General features: G+C 41.9%; 1 protein-coding gene across 2 annotated transcripts in view; it reads left to right on the forward strand.

Annotated features, from left to right (window-relative positions):
- LOC109895808 (leucine-rich repeat-containing protein 75B-like) overlaps positions 1-9,298 on the forward strand; it is a 28,291-nt gene extending 18,993 nt beyond the window's left edge. For both annotated transcript variants that reach the window (XM_020489811.2, XM_020489810.2), the window contains exons 3-4: positions 1,825-1,940; positions 6,826-9,298. In XM_020489811.2, coding sequence (XP_020345400.1) covers positions 1,825-1,940; positions 6,826-7,405 — 696 coding nt within the window. In that variant the 3' untranslated portion in view covers positions 7,406-9,298. The remainder of the gene's footprint in view (positions 1-1,824; positions 1,941-6,825) is intronic.
- Positions 9,299-16,638: the final 7,340 nt, after the last annotated feature.

Below are 16,638 nucleotides of genomic sequence, written 5' to 3' on the forward strand. Positions count from 1 at the left end.
CATATTGACATTGCAAAATAAAAGTGTGGAGAAAAAATATATGAAGGATTCATGCTGAAACCCTCATATTAAACACCAATGGTATTCACTAAGTTGGTGGTTTATATTTAGGATAATGTTTTACAGTTTTGTAATGATATAATTGTTTTATTTAAATAATTGTATTTGTGATAAGACCACATAGAGGGTTCAGAGATAATTACAGACACCTGTCATAATCTGAAGTACCCAAAAAGGCCACTAATGTAATTTGATAAAATTCCAAGTAAATTTTGAAAGTTACTGAAATTCTGGTAGTTTACTGGTATACTTTGGAAGTTTCCAGTAATATACCCTCCCTTTGCAACCCTAATGCTATAATAATGTCAGTGTATCCAAAAAAGAAGACGAATAGACGGCCAGTACATTGTAATAAACTTTAGTGAACTATTAACAATTCCTATATGTATTCTTTTGTAAATATTTTCTGTTAATAGTTCACGAAAGTTTATTACAACGTACTGGCCACCTACTCATCTTCTTTTTTGGATTATCTGCCATTTAGAGGCCTGCCTTCCCACTGCCTTCTTCTCACCAGTGTCACGCCCTGACCTTAGTTATCTCTGTTTTCGCTATTATTTTGGTTAGGTCAGGGTGTGACGAGGGTGGGTATGCTTGTTTTGTCTTGTCTAGGGTTTTTGTATATCTAGGCGTTTTGTAAGTCTAGGTAATTGTATGTCTATGGTGGCCTGAATTGGTTCCCATTCAGAGGCAGCTGGTTATCGTTGTCTCTGATTGGGGATCCTATTTAGGTTGCCATTTTCCCTTTTGGTTTTGTGGGTTCTTGTCTATGTGTAGTTACCTGTCAGCACTCGTTTATATAGTGGCACTTTTTTTTTGTGTTCTTTCTTTAATAAAATAAGTATGTACACTTACAACTTACCACGCTGTGCCTTGGTCTCCTCCATACAACGAATGTGACAACCAGTGTATTATTACCATACTATCACGTTTAGGTAAGACCCAGATGCAGACGTAACAAGAGTTTATTACAACCACAGGGGCAGGCAAACGACAGGTCAAGACAGGCAGGGGTCAATCATCCAGAAAGGGTGTAAAGGGTCCAGAACAGCAGGCAGTCTCAGGGTCAGGGCAGGCAGAACAGTCAAAACCGTGAAGGACTAGAAAACAGGAGCAAGACACAGGCAAGAGCATGGAAACAAACGCTGGTAGGTTTTACGAACAAAACGAACTGGCAACAGACAAACAGAGAACACAGGTATAAATACACAGGGGATAATGGGGAAGATGGGCAATACCTGGAGGGGGGTAGATACAATCACAAAGACAAGTGAAACCGATCAGGGTGTGACACATACAGAGGAGCTGGATGTTGTTTGCATAGAAAGATTGATAAAACAATTACATGATAATTTTTCAATTTTGCGACAGTTACACATTGAGTTGAAATGGGATGTGGATGCCAAAAGTTACAGACTTTACATAAAGTTGATTAATGTGCACTGTCCCTGTAAAAATTTAAAAAACTCAATAAACAGACAACGGATAGAAATAACAAGAAAAAGTGTTCACTAGATTTTGTATTTAATCTGGCCTCTTTATTTCCTCACCATGACTCCTGTTTTCCACACTGTTGCACACCAGCTCTGATTAAATTTACAATGTACCTCAAAAGTTGAGCTGTTATATAATGTGTTGTATTTTGCTTATACGTGGTCTCAAAAAGTAACAACCATATTTAGAACTAAGCAAAAAAAAGAGGGCTTCTGGTATTATTTTGTTGTTACACTTCACTTTTTTATCTTTGAGCCTTTCTTTCCCCAGAAAGATGCTGACACCATCAAGTCATCAGATAAGATCTGCAGACAGCTGATCTATCACCTGACACCTCATTCTAAGTGGCTCAGACAGAGCATGTCCAGGCGGAAGTCCCAGGCCTGGTAAGCTCCTCCATCTAGCCATCAGTCTTTCACACATAAAACTCTCTAAACTGCCCAAATGCTAACACCGCCATCTAAAATGGTGCCAATGCCACAGCCAGACTTATGACAAGCACCCTAAGTGGGTTTTGAGTGGGTTTGTCTGACATTCAATAGGGCTGGGACACAGCAGCCTCTGGGCTGGCCAGGCAGGTCAGGACCACAGAGGCAACCAGAAGTGTCAATCTTTCCTCTGTGTGGTGCTGCTGTCACCACAGCAATGGTTTGTGCAATGGCATCAGTCCTCTTTGACTCAGAACAGGCCACTCTCCATACAGACAGTAGCTTGCCTACAAACGTGGCCAGTTTGGTTGGGATGAAATAGAGGGGTTGTATAGAAATAAGATCCATTGGCTCCTTAGATGAAAACACATTATTTGTACCAGCCAGTTTTGTAATCATTGATGTGCAAATCATGAAAATGGAAATCGCTTGCAAATGAATTGACAGGTTATTCTGTTTCTGAGTCTTTAGTAATTATGTTAATGAAAAATAAGCAGGATGCATGTTCCCATATTGAACTTATCTGACACAGTCTGAGGCAGGCAGCAGGACAAGCATTAGTCATCACCTCCCATCGCTTTTAGGTTCAGCTCATCCGTATTCAACACTTAATGGCACTTTGTAAAGGGTTCCTGTATCCAGAGTTAATTGAGTTGTAGCAAAACATAAAATAAAGGATTTCTGGTTCTGGGCAAATATTCTTCAACTCAGATATTATCAGTGGAGCTCATTTAACCGTCACAAATCTAATGCTATGCAATGCACACGATTATACCACACTGCTAAACTAATGCATAGTAACCACCGACTATGCAGTTTCACTACAATACATTTGCTGCTATAGATATTTCATGGCATATTCTATTTTTAAATTTTTTATTCTCACCCGGCTAATTTGCAAATTCCTCTTCATAGGTTTAGACATACTCTTTATTTGTATACTACTGTATATGAGATTAATGAAAATACAGTATCTCAGGACCATCATCATTCGTGTTTTCTTATTCAACCTTTATTTAACGAGGCAAGTCAGTTAAGAACAAATTCTTATTTACAATGACGGCCTACCCCGGCCAAACTTCGACGACGCTGGGCCAATTGTGCACCGCCCTATGGGACTCCATATCATGGCCGGTTGTGATACAGCCTGGAATCGAACCAGGGTGTCAGTAGTGACACCTCTAGCACTGAGATGCAGTGCCTTAGACTGCTGCGCCGCTCGGCAGCTCAATCCACAGGATAACCTGTACACACAGGAGTCAGCTAAGGATGATGACAGTTGGTAACCTGGCATGGCCACTTCCTCTCTGTCTGTCTGTCACATGTTGAAATGTCACACCTGCAGCCAGCCAGCAGGAGTGCAGCAGACACCTGGGGTGAGGAGGGGGAAATAAGGGGCGGTAACCTGGCTATTCAGTCTGACTCGACTTGACATTCTGCTCCTGTCCCTCTGCTCTGGGATTCACTGTGGTTGTGAAGGGAAAAGATGAATGACATGTTTACTGTTTAAAGAGCAATGCTTTAAACATGAAGGACTTTGCAAAAACAAAATGATATGAGCTGTGCAGTAGCTCAGGGGAGATATGGGGAGAAAATGGACTCCTTGAAGAAATTATTCTCAACTATAGTGCATAGCAGTATTACTTTTTCATGGCCATCTGCCTCTGTAGGGGCTCTTCATTTTGACAGCTGTTTTGACAGCTCTTCATTTTGACATTTTGACAGCAGTTTACCCTGCCTAGGTAATTAAAAACAATATTTTTGTGTTCATTCTGCATAATTTATGACTGAATCTTGGTATCCACTTATATTTGTTCCAATTACATTTATACACGCTCAAGTAGCCTAGTTTCAATGATTTCAGATTCCTGGAAATGTCAGACCCAGATTGGGACACAATGAGCCTTCTAATTTACAGTGACCCTCAGACCCTTGTAAGAAATTCCTCTGGATTTAATGACCACAACATAAATTCCTCTGGATTTAATGACCACAATATAAATTCCTCTGGATTTAATGACCACAATATAAATTAATTGAAAGGGCCGTAAAGGAGTGCAGGGCTCAATTAAGATCCTGTTTCTACACTCTTAGAAAAAAAGGTGCTATCTAGAACCTAAAAGCGTTCTTCGGCTGTCCCCATAGAAGAAACCTTTGAAGAACCCTTTTTGGTTCCAGTTAGAACCCTATTGGGTTCCATGTAGAACCATTTCCCCAGAGGGTTCTACATGGTACCCAAAAGAGTTCTACCTGGAACTAAAAAGGGTTCTTCTTTTTTCTAAGTGTGTAGAGAGAGGGTGACATTGAGAGAGCGAGAGAGAGAGAGAGAGTAGACACAACCAAATCATGAGAAAACAAAAATATAATTACTTTACACATTGGAAAGAATTAACAAAAAAACAGCGCAAACTAGAATGTGATTTGGCCTTAAACAGAGAGTAGACAGTGGCAGAATACCTGACCACTGTGACTGACCCAAACTCAAGGACTATGTACAGACTCAGTGAGCATAGCCTTACTATTGAGACAGGCCGCAGTAGGCAGACCTGGCTTTCAGGAGAAGACAGGCTATGTGCACACTGCCCACAAAAAGAGATGGAAACGGAGCTGCACTTCCTAACCTCCTGCCCAATATATGACCATATTAGAGACACATATTTCCCTCGGGGTACACAGACCCAAAGAATTAAAAAACAAATCCAGTTTTGATAAACTCCCATATCTGTTGGGTGAAATACCCCAGTGTGCCATCACAGCAACAAGATTTGTGACCTGTTGCTACAAGAAAAGGGCAACCAGTGAAAAACAAACACCAATGTAAATACAACCCAAATTTATGTTTATTTATTTTCCCTTTTGTATTTGAACTATTTGCAGATTGTTACAACACTGTATATAGACATACGAGATTTGAAATGTCTTTATTATTTTGGAACTTTTGTGAGTGTAATGTTTACTGTTCATGCTTAAAAAAGAGAGAGAGAGAGAGAGATATAGGCATCTTTATTCAGGGAGCTGAGATGTTTCTTTTCTTGCTACCAGAGCACAGTAATTATGTGTCTGAGGAGCAGGGAATGGGCAGGCATAACCCCATTCACACATTCAGCCAATATACTTTTTTATGTGCTCCTGAGAAGATTAGATTTTGGCCAAATTAAAAGCAGTGAGAGGATTAATATACAGATTTAGGATCTTAATTTGAGCCAATAATCCTGCAGCAACAGCAAATGTGAATTATTATGTGGATTTTAATGAATGGACATTTTTTGTAGGGGCTGATACATTTTTCAATAGTGCAAATCAAGTCTGACATTTTAAAGTGGAAATTACTAACTTTAGAAGCCTTTTTAAACCTTGAATACACTACAAGTTTGCATTTCCTGCTGTGCAGGAAAATTCTCAGCAACAAAAGAGTGATCAAATTAAGATCCTACATCTGTAAAGTGAACAAAATGAATGAGGGGTGGAGGGGAGGGGGGGAGCAGGCTCCAGAGACAGGACTTATTAAACTCACATTAGAGAGTCATATTTTCACCATTGTGTCACAGCACTGCTGTAACACTTACATGTGAGGTGAGCCTTTGGAAATTACATTTCTACGGCTGATTTCTATTCCTGTCAGGTCCAGAAGCATTACTCAGAGGACAGAAAGGATGAATGTCTGGGGGACGCTGTAATTCAAACCCATACTACATCAGAGACTCAGGGCTCTTCTGTCAGCTCTAGTGGAACATAGTATTACCAAACAGGCTGGAGAATGGGGATTGGTTAAGCACTGAAGTCCTCAAACAGTATGGCATATTTGCCATGTGGAAAAGTTGTTATAGGGTGGTATGCAGATGATATACAAATGTAATGTGTATTTATGAAGCAGAACAGTGCAGTAGATCAGTGGTTGTTGCCCTTGTCTCTCTCCTCATTGCTCAGAATGAGTCACTGATATGATATGCCAACTCCTGGAAGTCAGCGTTAAAGCAACATCAAAGTGCAATACCTTTAATATAAATCCAGCCATGGATTCCAACATCACACAAATGTCATCTTTCAAAAGGCAGGAGGATTTGCCTCTGATACTCTCATGCTGTGAGGCTATACACTGAGACAGATATCCAGCCATAAGAATACATTTTGTCACATGGAAAAATGTGTTTCATTTCAGTCTCATATCAAATGGATCCCACAACTGCCATTTACAGAAAAGTAGTTAAATCCACTGAAGCAACACAACTTATGCAATCAAAAACATTTTCTATGCCAGCAACTTTAGTTGATTCAAATTTATGCAATTTTTGTCTGTCTAGACATGTTTTGTTTCATCATTGAAACAGGATTGCAATTTCATGGTTTGACTTTTGAACTAAGCCAATAAATGTTTTTATTTAACCATTATTTTGAGTCATGTTGAGACCAAGTTCTCTTTTATAAATGAGCTCTGTAATGTTTTGTGTCATATAATCAGATGGTAAATGTTTTTGGCTATTGGTAATAAGGAACGCAATGCTTTTCACTCTCTGAATGAGAAGGTTGGGTGTTTCGTATGTTTTGGCCCTTCACAGTGTACACTGCTAAATCCTCATGCTGGAGACTCTATGTCAGCCTTCCACTCCAAGCGTGCCCAACCCCCTTCCTTTATACAACACAGGAAACACAATATGGCACGAAGGCCATGTTCCCAGGTCACACATATAGATGATACAATTGAGACCAACATTTCCGCACTCAGCCCCTCTATATCCCTCATTCCTGTTCCTTAAGTTCTGAGATATCTTAACTGAACTAGTGTACTTTCATATCCAAGAATGTCTCAACATTTTTTCAATATATTTTTGTTATCCCTTTACAGTCTCAAGACAACGCTGCAGAGAAAGGTATCTACTGACAGAGTCGACTTGTCTGGTATCCCTCTCTCCAGTCGAGACGTACGCCACGTGGCCTTCTACCTCCAGAACAGTGGGGATGCAGTGGTGGCTGTAGACATCAGTTTCACAGAGCTCCTGGACGAGAACCTCCGTATCCTGCTACCCCACCTGGGATCTCTGCCCAAACTCAACACCCTGGCCCTCAATGGCAACCGGCTGACCCTGGCCATAGTCAAAGACCTGACTGAGATCCTAAAGGACCCCAAGAAGTTCTCCAGCTTGGTTTGGATCGACTTGAGCAACAACTTGGACATTTTCACCATGCCCCAGCCTCTGTTAGTGGCTCTACGACGCCGCTGCAGCCTGAAGAGCAGCCTGCCCACCATCTACGAGTACACAGAGGGTCAACCCTACTGCTACCACATGGAAACCTCCATCGAGGAGCCCAGCCACTACGAGGAGGAGGCAGAGGAAGAGGAGGAAGATGAAGATGAGCTGGAGCCTTGGGGTATTGGGGGTGGAAAGGTTTCGAAGGACTTCACCCTACACTACTGTGAGAGGTGATGCGGTGACCTCCCCCTGGCTCGGCCCTGCTGTATTTGAAAGGCCTTCCCACAGCTCCCAGTTCCTACCTTTCCCCTGTTGCCCCTCACACCATGAGCCCAGTCACCCATTGTGGCACGAGGGATGTTCAGCGCCACACATTCAGAGACCCTTGTCCCAACACAGCCACCAAATAATCTCTCACCATCTATGAGTTAACCCACACAAGACCACCGCAGTAACTGACGATTATGTTAGTGACTTACTGTGTTGGCGGATGGTGCTCCTGGGAACGAGGTGTGGTTTCATTGGAGGGGGGCTGAACGAATTTAGGAAAAGGTGCTCTCTCTCTCGCTCTCTTAAAGTTGCAGCTGTTGAGCAAATCCCAAGGACTTCAGATCAGACGGCTTGACAGAGGAGCGGCATAACACTGGTGGTCTAATGAGCTGCTGTTGGTTTGGAAGCAGCAGGTCCCAACCGGGTTCTCTACCAGGACTGTCACCGAGACTATCCCTGGCAGGCAGGGCCTAGCTCCACATTGTGTGTTCTCTGTTAATCTCTCAACAAAGGCTGTGAAACAAGTTCAACAGACTATACAGCCGACGACCAGTCACGTGACGCCAGCAAAACTGCTAAGTCAAGACTTTTTGCTTTTTCCCCCCCTTTCGAAATGTCCACTTGTGAATACCTACGTAGATGTAAATGATGACACAAAACATGTCTCTGTTCTATTTCCACAGGCTATTTTAGTGCACTGCAGATGAACAAAGGCATCTTATAAGACAACAGGTAGGACTCAACGATAGACAGATTTTTTTCACTGATTGTTTGCGGTGTCCAAAACCCTGATATTCACGGCTCCATTTAGCAATTTGAGTCATTATCATAGCCCCTACATTTCAGGATACATGTGGGATCAATGACAGTACAGCCAACCCCCAAGAGTGAACCCATTCATCTCTTTGTAGTAAGGGTACCCAACATGTAAACACATACTGACCACCCTTTATACCAAAATGTCATTATTAACATTTATATGTGCTTACTTGTTTGTTTTAAGAGTCCAGTTTACATGACTATTACATTTCCGTTGTAGGCTATATTGCCAGGGCTGATAATCAGCATGGTGGGAATGGTGTAGTGCTGAATAGAGGTGGTCTTTAAAATAACACATGCTAGTCAAGTTGGGTTTACCAACTGCAGCTGCGCTCTGTGCTGCATTGCACTTAAAGAATTGTAAGAAATGTATCCATTTCAAACTCATTGATGCGTTAAACTGTTTATTCCAAGTCATCTAATCATTTCTCGCAATAATATTTGAGAAGTTTAACCACACTGAAACCATAGTATACATAAGGGTCATTCAGCAAACTGATATTAATGAAGTCAATGTATTGAATAACAATAATTGAATAACAAAGTAATATAGTTGTATCATCTGATTGAATATGTGTGAGGGTGTTTAATGTGTGTTTGCTGTTGTGTATTGTCTGATTACTGTCGTAACGGTTTGTATTATTGCTTTGCTGTTGTGTCCTTTGTCGAACCATGCAATTACCCTAATTATTCTAATTGTGAAAAGGAGCACACTAACCTACTCTGCTGGAACAATTAGGGGACACACAAGATGAAGGTATTAATAAAGTAATGACTTACCAGTACTGTCATGCTCACTGAAATGTAGCACAGGAAAGTGCATTGTGTGTAAGGTATGTGTGTGTTTAAAAAAATACAAGATCAAAGGTGTTGTCCTGGGAGAGAACTATGACAGGAAAATATTTTTCTCACGTGGTATATATGTTAGCGTCGTGTGTCATTGTTATACTATTTGTCAACTGGGTCGTTGTATGTACATGTATATCTCATGCCATATCTTGAATGAAATTTCACTGCCAATAAAAACGGTGAATCTAAGCAACTGTTTGGAGGATGAAGTTTACCAGAAAGGATCAGCATCAGGGTCACAAGAGCCTTAATCATTTCTATGTTCAAGTTATTATTGAGTGTGGGAGCTGGTATAAGCAAGAGAGGATGTGAGAATTAATGTATTACCTATGAGGAGCTAATTGTTTGTCTCTATGGGTTGTTTTGACCTGCTCGTTTCAAGTTACAATTTGTATTTTTCTCCCCAATTTCGATCTTGTCTCATCTCTGCAACGGGCTCGGGAGGGGAAGGTCAAGTCATGCGTCCTCCGAAACATGACCGGCCAAACCGCACTTCTCAACAGCCGCACATGTGTCGGAGTAAACACTGTTCAACTGAGGGTCAGACCACTGAGCCACTCAGGAGGCCTCAAGTTTCAAGTTTTATTAGTTGTATGTGTCATCCGCTTACTTATAGGTTCCTTCTCGACAATGCAACAGCAATAAGAAATAAGAAAAGATAAGAATACCAACATAAAGTAAATGGCTCAGTAGAATATAATGAATATTTGAGCACAGTCCAGTTTAACAGTTCAGCAGTCTGATGGCTTGTAGATAGAAACTGTTTCTGAGCCTTTTGGTATCAGACCTCGTGCTCTGATACCATCTGCCCGATGGTAAGCGAGTGCACAGCTCATGGCTGGGGTGTGTGGGGTCCTTGATGATTCTGCGGGCCTTCCTCAGGCTCCATTTCGAGTACATGTCCTGGATGGGTGGGAGCACGACCTCAGTGATGTGATGGGCCGTCTTCACCACGTGAATGGAGCAATTCCCGTACCAGGCCGTGATGCAACCGGTCAGGACGCTCTCGATGGTGCAACGATATTATTTGGAGTGGACCCGGGGTGGCATGACGAATTTCTCCAGCCGCCTTAGGAAGTAGAGACTTTGTTGCCTCCTCTTGACAAGAGTGGTGGTGTTGTTGGTCCACGTCAAGTCCTCTGTGATATGAACTCAGAGGAACTTCAAACTGTTTGCTCTCTACTGCAGTCCTGTTGATGTGGATCGGGCCATGTTCCCTCTTCTGCTTCCTGAGGTCAACAATGAACTTCTTTGTTTTGCTGACGTGGGAGAGGCTGTTGACCTGGCACCACAATGCCAGGTCACTTACCTTCTCCCTATAGGCTGACTCGTTGTTGTTATAAGGCCTAGAACCGTGGTGTCGTCAGCAAACTTGATAATGGACTTGGAGTTGTGCAAAGCCATGCGTCGTGGGTGAACAGGGAGTACAGCAGAGGGCTGAGGACACACCCTTGGGGGGCCCCTGTGTTAAGAGTCATTGTAGAGGAGGCTTTGTTACCAGTCCTCACAGCCTGTGGTCTGCCCGTCAGGATGTCCAGGATCCATTTGCAGAGGGTGGTGTCCAGACCCAGGACTCTGAGCTTGGTGTCGAGCTTGATGGGAACAATAGTTGAATTGTTAATAGCATTCTCACATAGGTGTTCCTCTTGTCCAGATGTGTTGCGGCCGTGTGAATAGCAATGGAAATGGTATCGTCCGTGGATCTGATCTCATTGGCACAAATAGGAGGATGTATAGAAGAGTCAATAAACAACAGAGCAACACTATAAGCTTCAGAGGTGATGGATGTGAATGGGTAGGCCAGAGTTTTTGGAGTTGGGGGTTACTGTGTGGCTGTGTGCAAGGGCACGGGGTCATCTGCGTTGTTGCATTCCGCTAGTAAAAACCCGAAGCTCCCATCATGCACAAGCGCGAGGCAGGGGCAGGGAGTCAGTCACGAGGTTAGGGTTAACCCTGTCCCTCGTCCTCTCCTCCCAGTCCTTTTGTTCCTGCTGCCACAGATGGTCACGGCCCCGTGTGACTGTCACATCCGCAGGTCGCAAATACCATGGTCTAGGTCAGACATACACACTGTAACAGTCCTCAGGAAAGCCACTCTGTAACTTCATCACATCTTGTAGATTTTGTCTTACTTACATAGCATATGTAAGTCAAGCATCATACATGTAGAAGTCTTAGTTCGCTTGTTATTGATATTTAAGACAAGCAGATTTGCTGTATCTCATATGTTCACACAGCTCATGACTGGAGGCTTCCTGGGTATTATTTGAAGAGAGAATCACAAAATGTATCTGAAGGTCATAAAATACAGTGTGTTGTGGTATTCATTCAGATAGAGCCTCATCCTTTCTGAATTCTCTTCCTTTGTCCAGTGAATAGTTGAACTGATCTGAAATTCTGAGAATGTAGTTACCCATCCTTCTTGTCTGATAGAGCAATACTGTTTGCATAATGGGTTAGGCGGAAGCACACTTGAATAGATTATAGAATCAAGCCTGCTTCTGCTAAAACAAGCGGAACACAATTTGGTTTGATTCTTTCTTTTCTGTATAGTGGAGCTACAGTCCCTTTAGAAAGTATTCATACCCCTTGACTTGTTCCACATTGTGTTGTCTTACAGTCTGAATTCAAAATGGATAAAAAAAAAAAATACCTCTCAACCATTTACACACAATTCCCCATAATGAGAAAGTGAAAACATGTTTTTAGAAATGTTTTCAAATGTATTGAAAATTAAATATGGAAATATCTCATTTACATACGTATTTACACCCCAGAGTCAATACTTTGTAGAATCAACTTTGGCAGTGATTATAGCTGTGAGTCTTTCGGGGTAAGTCTCTAAGGGCCTGATTCTGACCCGGGTTAAGCAGGCGTAAATGGAACGTAATTCCCTTTTTTGCACTTATTTCTCTATGCGTATTCTGACGATTAACTTAAGCATGAGAATACCGTGCTATTCACCTGCTATTCATTTTGGGTGGAGATTGAATAAATGAAGGTGTGGCGGAGGTGTATTCACAGATACGCTGTATTCTGACCTTGACTTGATTCCCTAATAATTCCACCACCTGTACATGTGAGGAAACCATTAATAACGTCTAGCGAACCTACCGCTTCCAAGTGGAAACAGCATCTACTTTATTTTTTCAGATAGAAAAAACACCATTCTCCATAAACGGGTTGGTTGTTTAAATCAAATTTTATTTGTCACGTGCCGAATATAACAACCTTACCGTGAAATGCTTACTTACAAGCCATTAACCAACAATGCAGTTTTAAGAAAGTAGAGTTAAGAAAATATTTTTCTCCATCCCTAGCAAACAAAGCTGATTAATCAAATTGCATTCTAAACTGAAGATCATGATTAGGTGATTATTGGAGTCAGGTGTGTTAGCTGGGGCTGGGGCAAAACTGTGACACCAATCAGGCCCTCGAGGACTGAAATTTCCCACCCCTGGCTTAGTATATAGGTCCTGGATGGAAGGAAGCTTGGCTCTACTGGGCTGTACGCACTACTCTCTGTAGCGCCTTAAGGTCGGATGCCGAGCAGTTGCCATTGCGAAGGAAATTTTACAGTCTTGAAAATGTTAATCTTTAGGACCATCTGGCAGAACGCTGTTATTTAGGTTACGAAAGGAGATGTGCCAGACACATGCCGGAACCAACCCTATGAACTATGCCTAATGCGAACGTGTCTATAACCAGTATATAAGAGAACCGTTTGAGCTCCTGATCGACATGTGTACTTGTTGCATTGAGTTGTTTGAAACCTCTCCAGCTCGCTGAAAATAAACAATGTGTTGAGGATCAGCGTGGCAGATGTGTTGTTGCCTACCCTTACCACCTGGGGGCGGCCCTTCAGGAAGTCAATGATCCAGTTGCAGAGGGAGGTGTTTAGTCCCAGTGTCCTTAGCTTAGTGATGAGCTTTGTAGTCAATTAACAGCATTCTCACATATGTGTTCCTTTTGTCCAGGTGGGAAAGGACAGTGTGGAGTACAATTGAGATTGCATCATCTGTGGATCTGTTAGGGCAGTATGCAAATTGGAGTGGGTCTAGGGTTTCCGGGATGATGGTGTTGACATGAGTGCTACTGGGCAGTAGTCATTTTTTCATTTGATTTATTTCACCTTTATTTAACCAGGTAGGCTAGTTGAGAACAATTTCTCATTTACAACTGCGACCTGGCCAAGACAAAGCATAGCAATTCGACACATACAACAACACAGAGTAGTTGTAGGCAGATTACCTTCGCTTTAGGCAGGTTACCTTTCCTTTCTTGGCCACAGGGAATATGGTGGTCTGCTTAAAACATGTAGGTATTACAGACTTGGTCAGGGAGAGGTTGAAAATGTCAGTGAAGAAACTTGCTAGTTGGTCCACGCATGCTGTGAGTAAACGTGCTGGTAATCCGTCTGGCCCCGCGGTCTCGTGAATGTTGAACTGTTTAAAGGTCTTGTTCACATCGGCTATGGAGAGCGCGATCACGCAGTCATCCAGAACAGCTGGTGCTCTCATGCATGCTTCCGTGTTGCTTGCCTCAAAGCGAGCGTAAAAGGCATTTAGCCCGTCTGGTAGGCACATGTCACTGGGCAGCTCGCAGCTGGGTTTCCGTAATAGTTTGCGAACCCTGCCACATCCAACGAGCGTCAGAGTTTAGCTACAAAACCGATGCATGCACAATCGTGGGGAAAAACAGACGGGGTAGGTGTAGATTGTAAACTATATTTAGTCTCCAATGTTTATTGATATCATAAATACATTTGCACAATGAGCACTTGTTGTCTCTTAATTAAATGGTTAAAGTTATTGGTTAGCTAGCTAGCAAATTTTGGCCATATTAACATTGACATGGCTCCCGAGTGGCACAGTGGTCTAACGCACTGCATCTCAGTGCAGTGCCTTAGACCACTGCCTTAGATGTGACACTACAGACCCTGGTTCGATTCCAGGTTGTATCATAACCCACCGTGATTGGGAGTCCCATCGGGCGGCGCACAATTGGCCCAGCGTCGTTAGGGTTTGGCCGTCACTGTAAATTTGTTCTTTGCTGTCTATCAACTTTCCCACAGTAAAGTTTATGAAATGCTGTGCCATGATGCGGAATTTGAATTGTACGACCTTTTAACTTGCAGGGATGGGCACTCTCGAATGTCTTAATTACAGGCTACCCCGACTTTCTCTGTTTCCTATTTCTATCATGTTAAATATTATCCACTATCAGTATCGACCGTCAGTAGGCCTAATAATAACACATATTCAACTGCCAATTTACTGTTAGTTCCCTTCAGTTGGTAAAGCCTACATTATCATTCCATTTAATTCCATTGTTACATTTACATTAATTTGTTACATTTACCTAAATATGCATATATTTAGATGGCTTTCTTTCATTGATCCCTAATATTCTGAACCGGTTCTCTCGATATAGCCGTGCTGCTGCTCCAGTTTCAACTGTTCTGCCTTATTATTATTGGACCATGTTGGTCATTTATGAACATTTGAACATCTTGGCCATGTTCTGTTATAATCTCCACCCGGCACAGCCAGAAGAGGACTGGCCACCCCACATAGCCTGGTTCCTCTCTAGGTTTCTTCCTAGGTTTTGGCCTTTCTAGGGAGTTTTTCCTAGCCACCGTGCTTCAACACCTGCATTGCTTGCTGTTTGGGGTTTTAGGCTGGGTTTCTGTACAGCACTTTGAGATATCAGCTGATGTACGAAGGGCTATATAAATCCATTTGATTTGATTTGATATATTCTATTGAGTCTGTTGACAAAATTCAAACTAAAAGGTACACCAAATGTACTGAAAATATTGAAAGAAAACTCCACAAGAAATCAGTTGGCCAGCAAGTGGTAGGGTTTTCAGCAGTTGAATTACATTTATTCAGCACGTGCCAGGGAACCACGCCTGCAAAGCCAGTGATGCACCTTCATAAGGTATGTCTGAATACCAATTACTGAGAAATGCATAGGAAAGGCGTGCGTAAGAAAAGCGTAATTACCAGAGTTGGAATCGGGCCCTAAGAGCTTTCCAAACCTAGATTGTGCAACACTTGCGCATTATTCTTTTTTAAATTCTTCAAGCTCTGTCAAATTGGTTGCTGATCATTGCTAGACAACCATTTTCACGTCTTGCCATAGATTGTCAAGTAGATTTAACACAACAATGTAACTCGGCCACTCAGGAACATTCACTGTCTTCTTGGTAAGCAACTCCAGTGTATATTTGGCCTTGTGTTTTAAGTTATTGTCCTACTGAATGGTGAATTCATTTCCCAGGGTCTGGTATAAATTTTCCTCTGGGATTTTGCCTGCGCTTAGCTCCATTCCGTTTCTTTATTATCCTGAAAACTCCTCAGTCCTTAACGATTACAAGCACACCCATAACATTATGCAGCCACCTCTATGCATGAAAATATGAAGAGTGGTACTCAGTAATGTGTTTTATTGGATTTGGTCCGAACATTTCATTTTGTATTCAGAACAAAAAGTTAAATTGCTTTGCCACATTTTTTGCAGTATTACTTTAGTGCCTTGTTGCTAACATGATGCATGTTTTGGAATATTTGTATTCTGTACAGACGTTCTTCTTTTCATTCTGTCAATTAGGTTAGTATTGTGGAGTAACTACAATGTAGTTGATCCATCCTTAGTTTTCTCCTATCCGAGTTTTCTCCTACACCTAACGGCAACTGAGTTAGGAAGGGCACCTTTATCTTTGTAGTGACTGGATGTATTGATACACCACCCAAAGTGTAATTAATAATTTCACCATGCTCAAAGGGATATTTAATGTCTGTAAACATTTTTTTACACATTTACCACTAGGTGCATGGAATCTTTTTCGCGGGGCATTGGAAAACCTTCCTGGTCTTTGTGGTTTGAATTTCATTGCTCGACTGAGGGACCTTACAGATAATTGTAGAGATGAGGTAGTCATTCAAAAATTATGTTAACCACTATTATTGTACAGAGTCCATGCAACTTATTATGTGACTTGTTAAGCAAATTTTTACTCCTGAACTTATTTAGGCTTGCCATAACATAGGGGTTGTCACGTTCTGACCTTTTATTTCCTGTGTTTTGTATTTAGTTAGTATGGTCAGGGCGTGAGTTGGGTGGGCAGTCTATGTTTGATTTTCTATGATTTGGGGTTTTCTATGTTTCGGCCTAGTATGGTTCTCAATCAGAGGCAGGTGTCATTAGTTGTCTCTGATTGAGAATCATACTTAGGTAGCCTGGGTGTCACTGTGTGTTTGTGGGTGATTGTTCCTGTCTTTGTGTTTGCACCAGATGGGACTGTTTTAGGTTTTCTCACATTTGTTGTTTTTGTTAGTTATCTCATGTGTAGTTTCTTTATAAATTAAAGAATATGAATAACCACCACGCTGCGCTTTGGTCCACCTCTCCTTCAGATGAAAACCATTACAGGGGTTGAATACTTGCTGACTCCAGACATTTCAGCTTTTCCTTTCTTTTTTGTTGTCAACAAATCGAAAAACATAATACCACTTTGGCATTCT

This window comes from Oncorhynchus kisutch, linkage group LG8, assembly GCF_002021735.2.
Source record: "Oncorhynchus kisutch isolate 150728-3 linkage group LG8, Okis_V2, whole genome shotgun sequence".
NCBI classification, from domain to species: domain Eukaryota; kingdom Metazoa; phylum Chordata; class Actinopteri; order Salmoniformes; family Salmonidae; genus Oncorhynchus; species Oncorhynchus kisutch.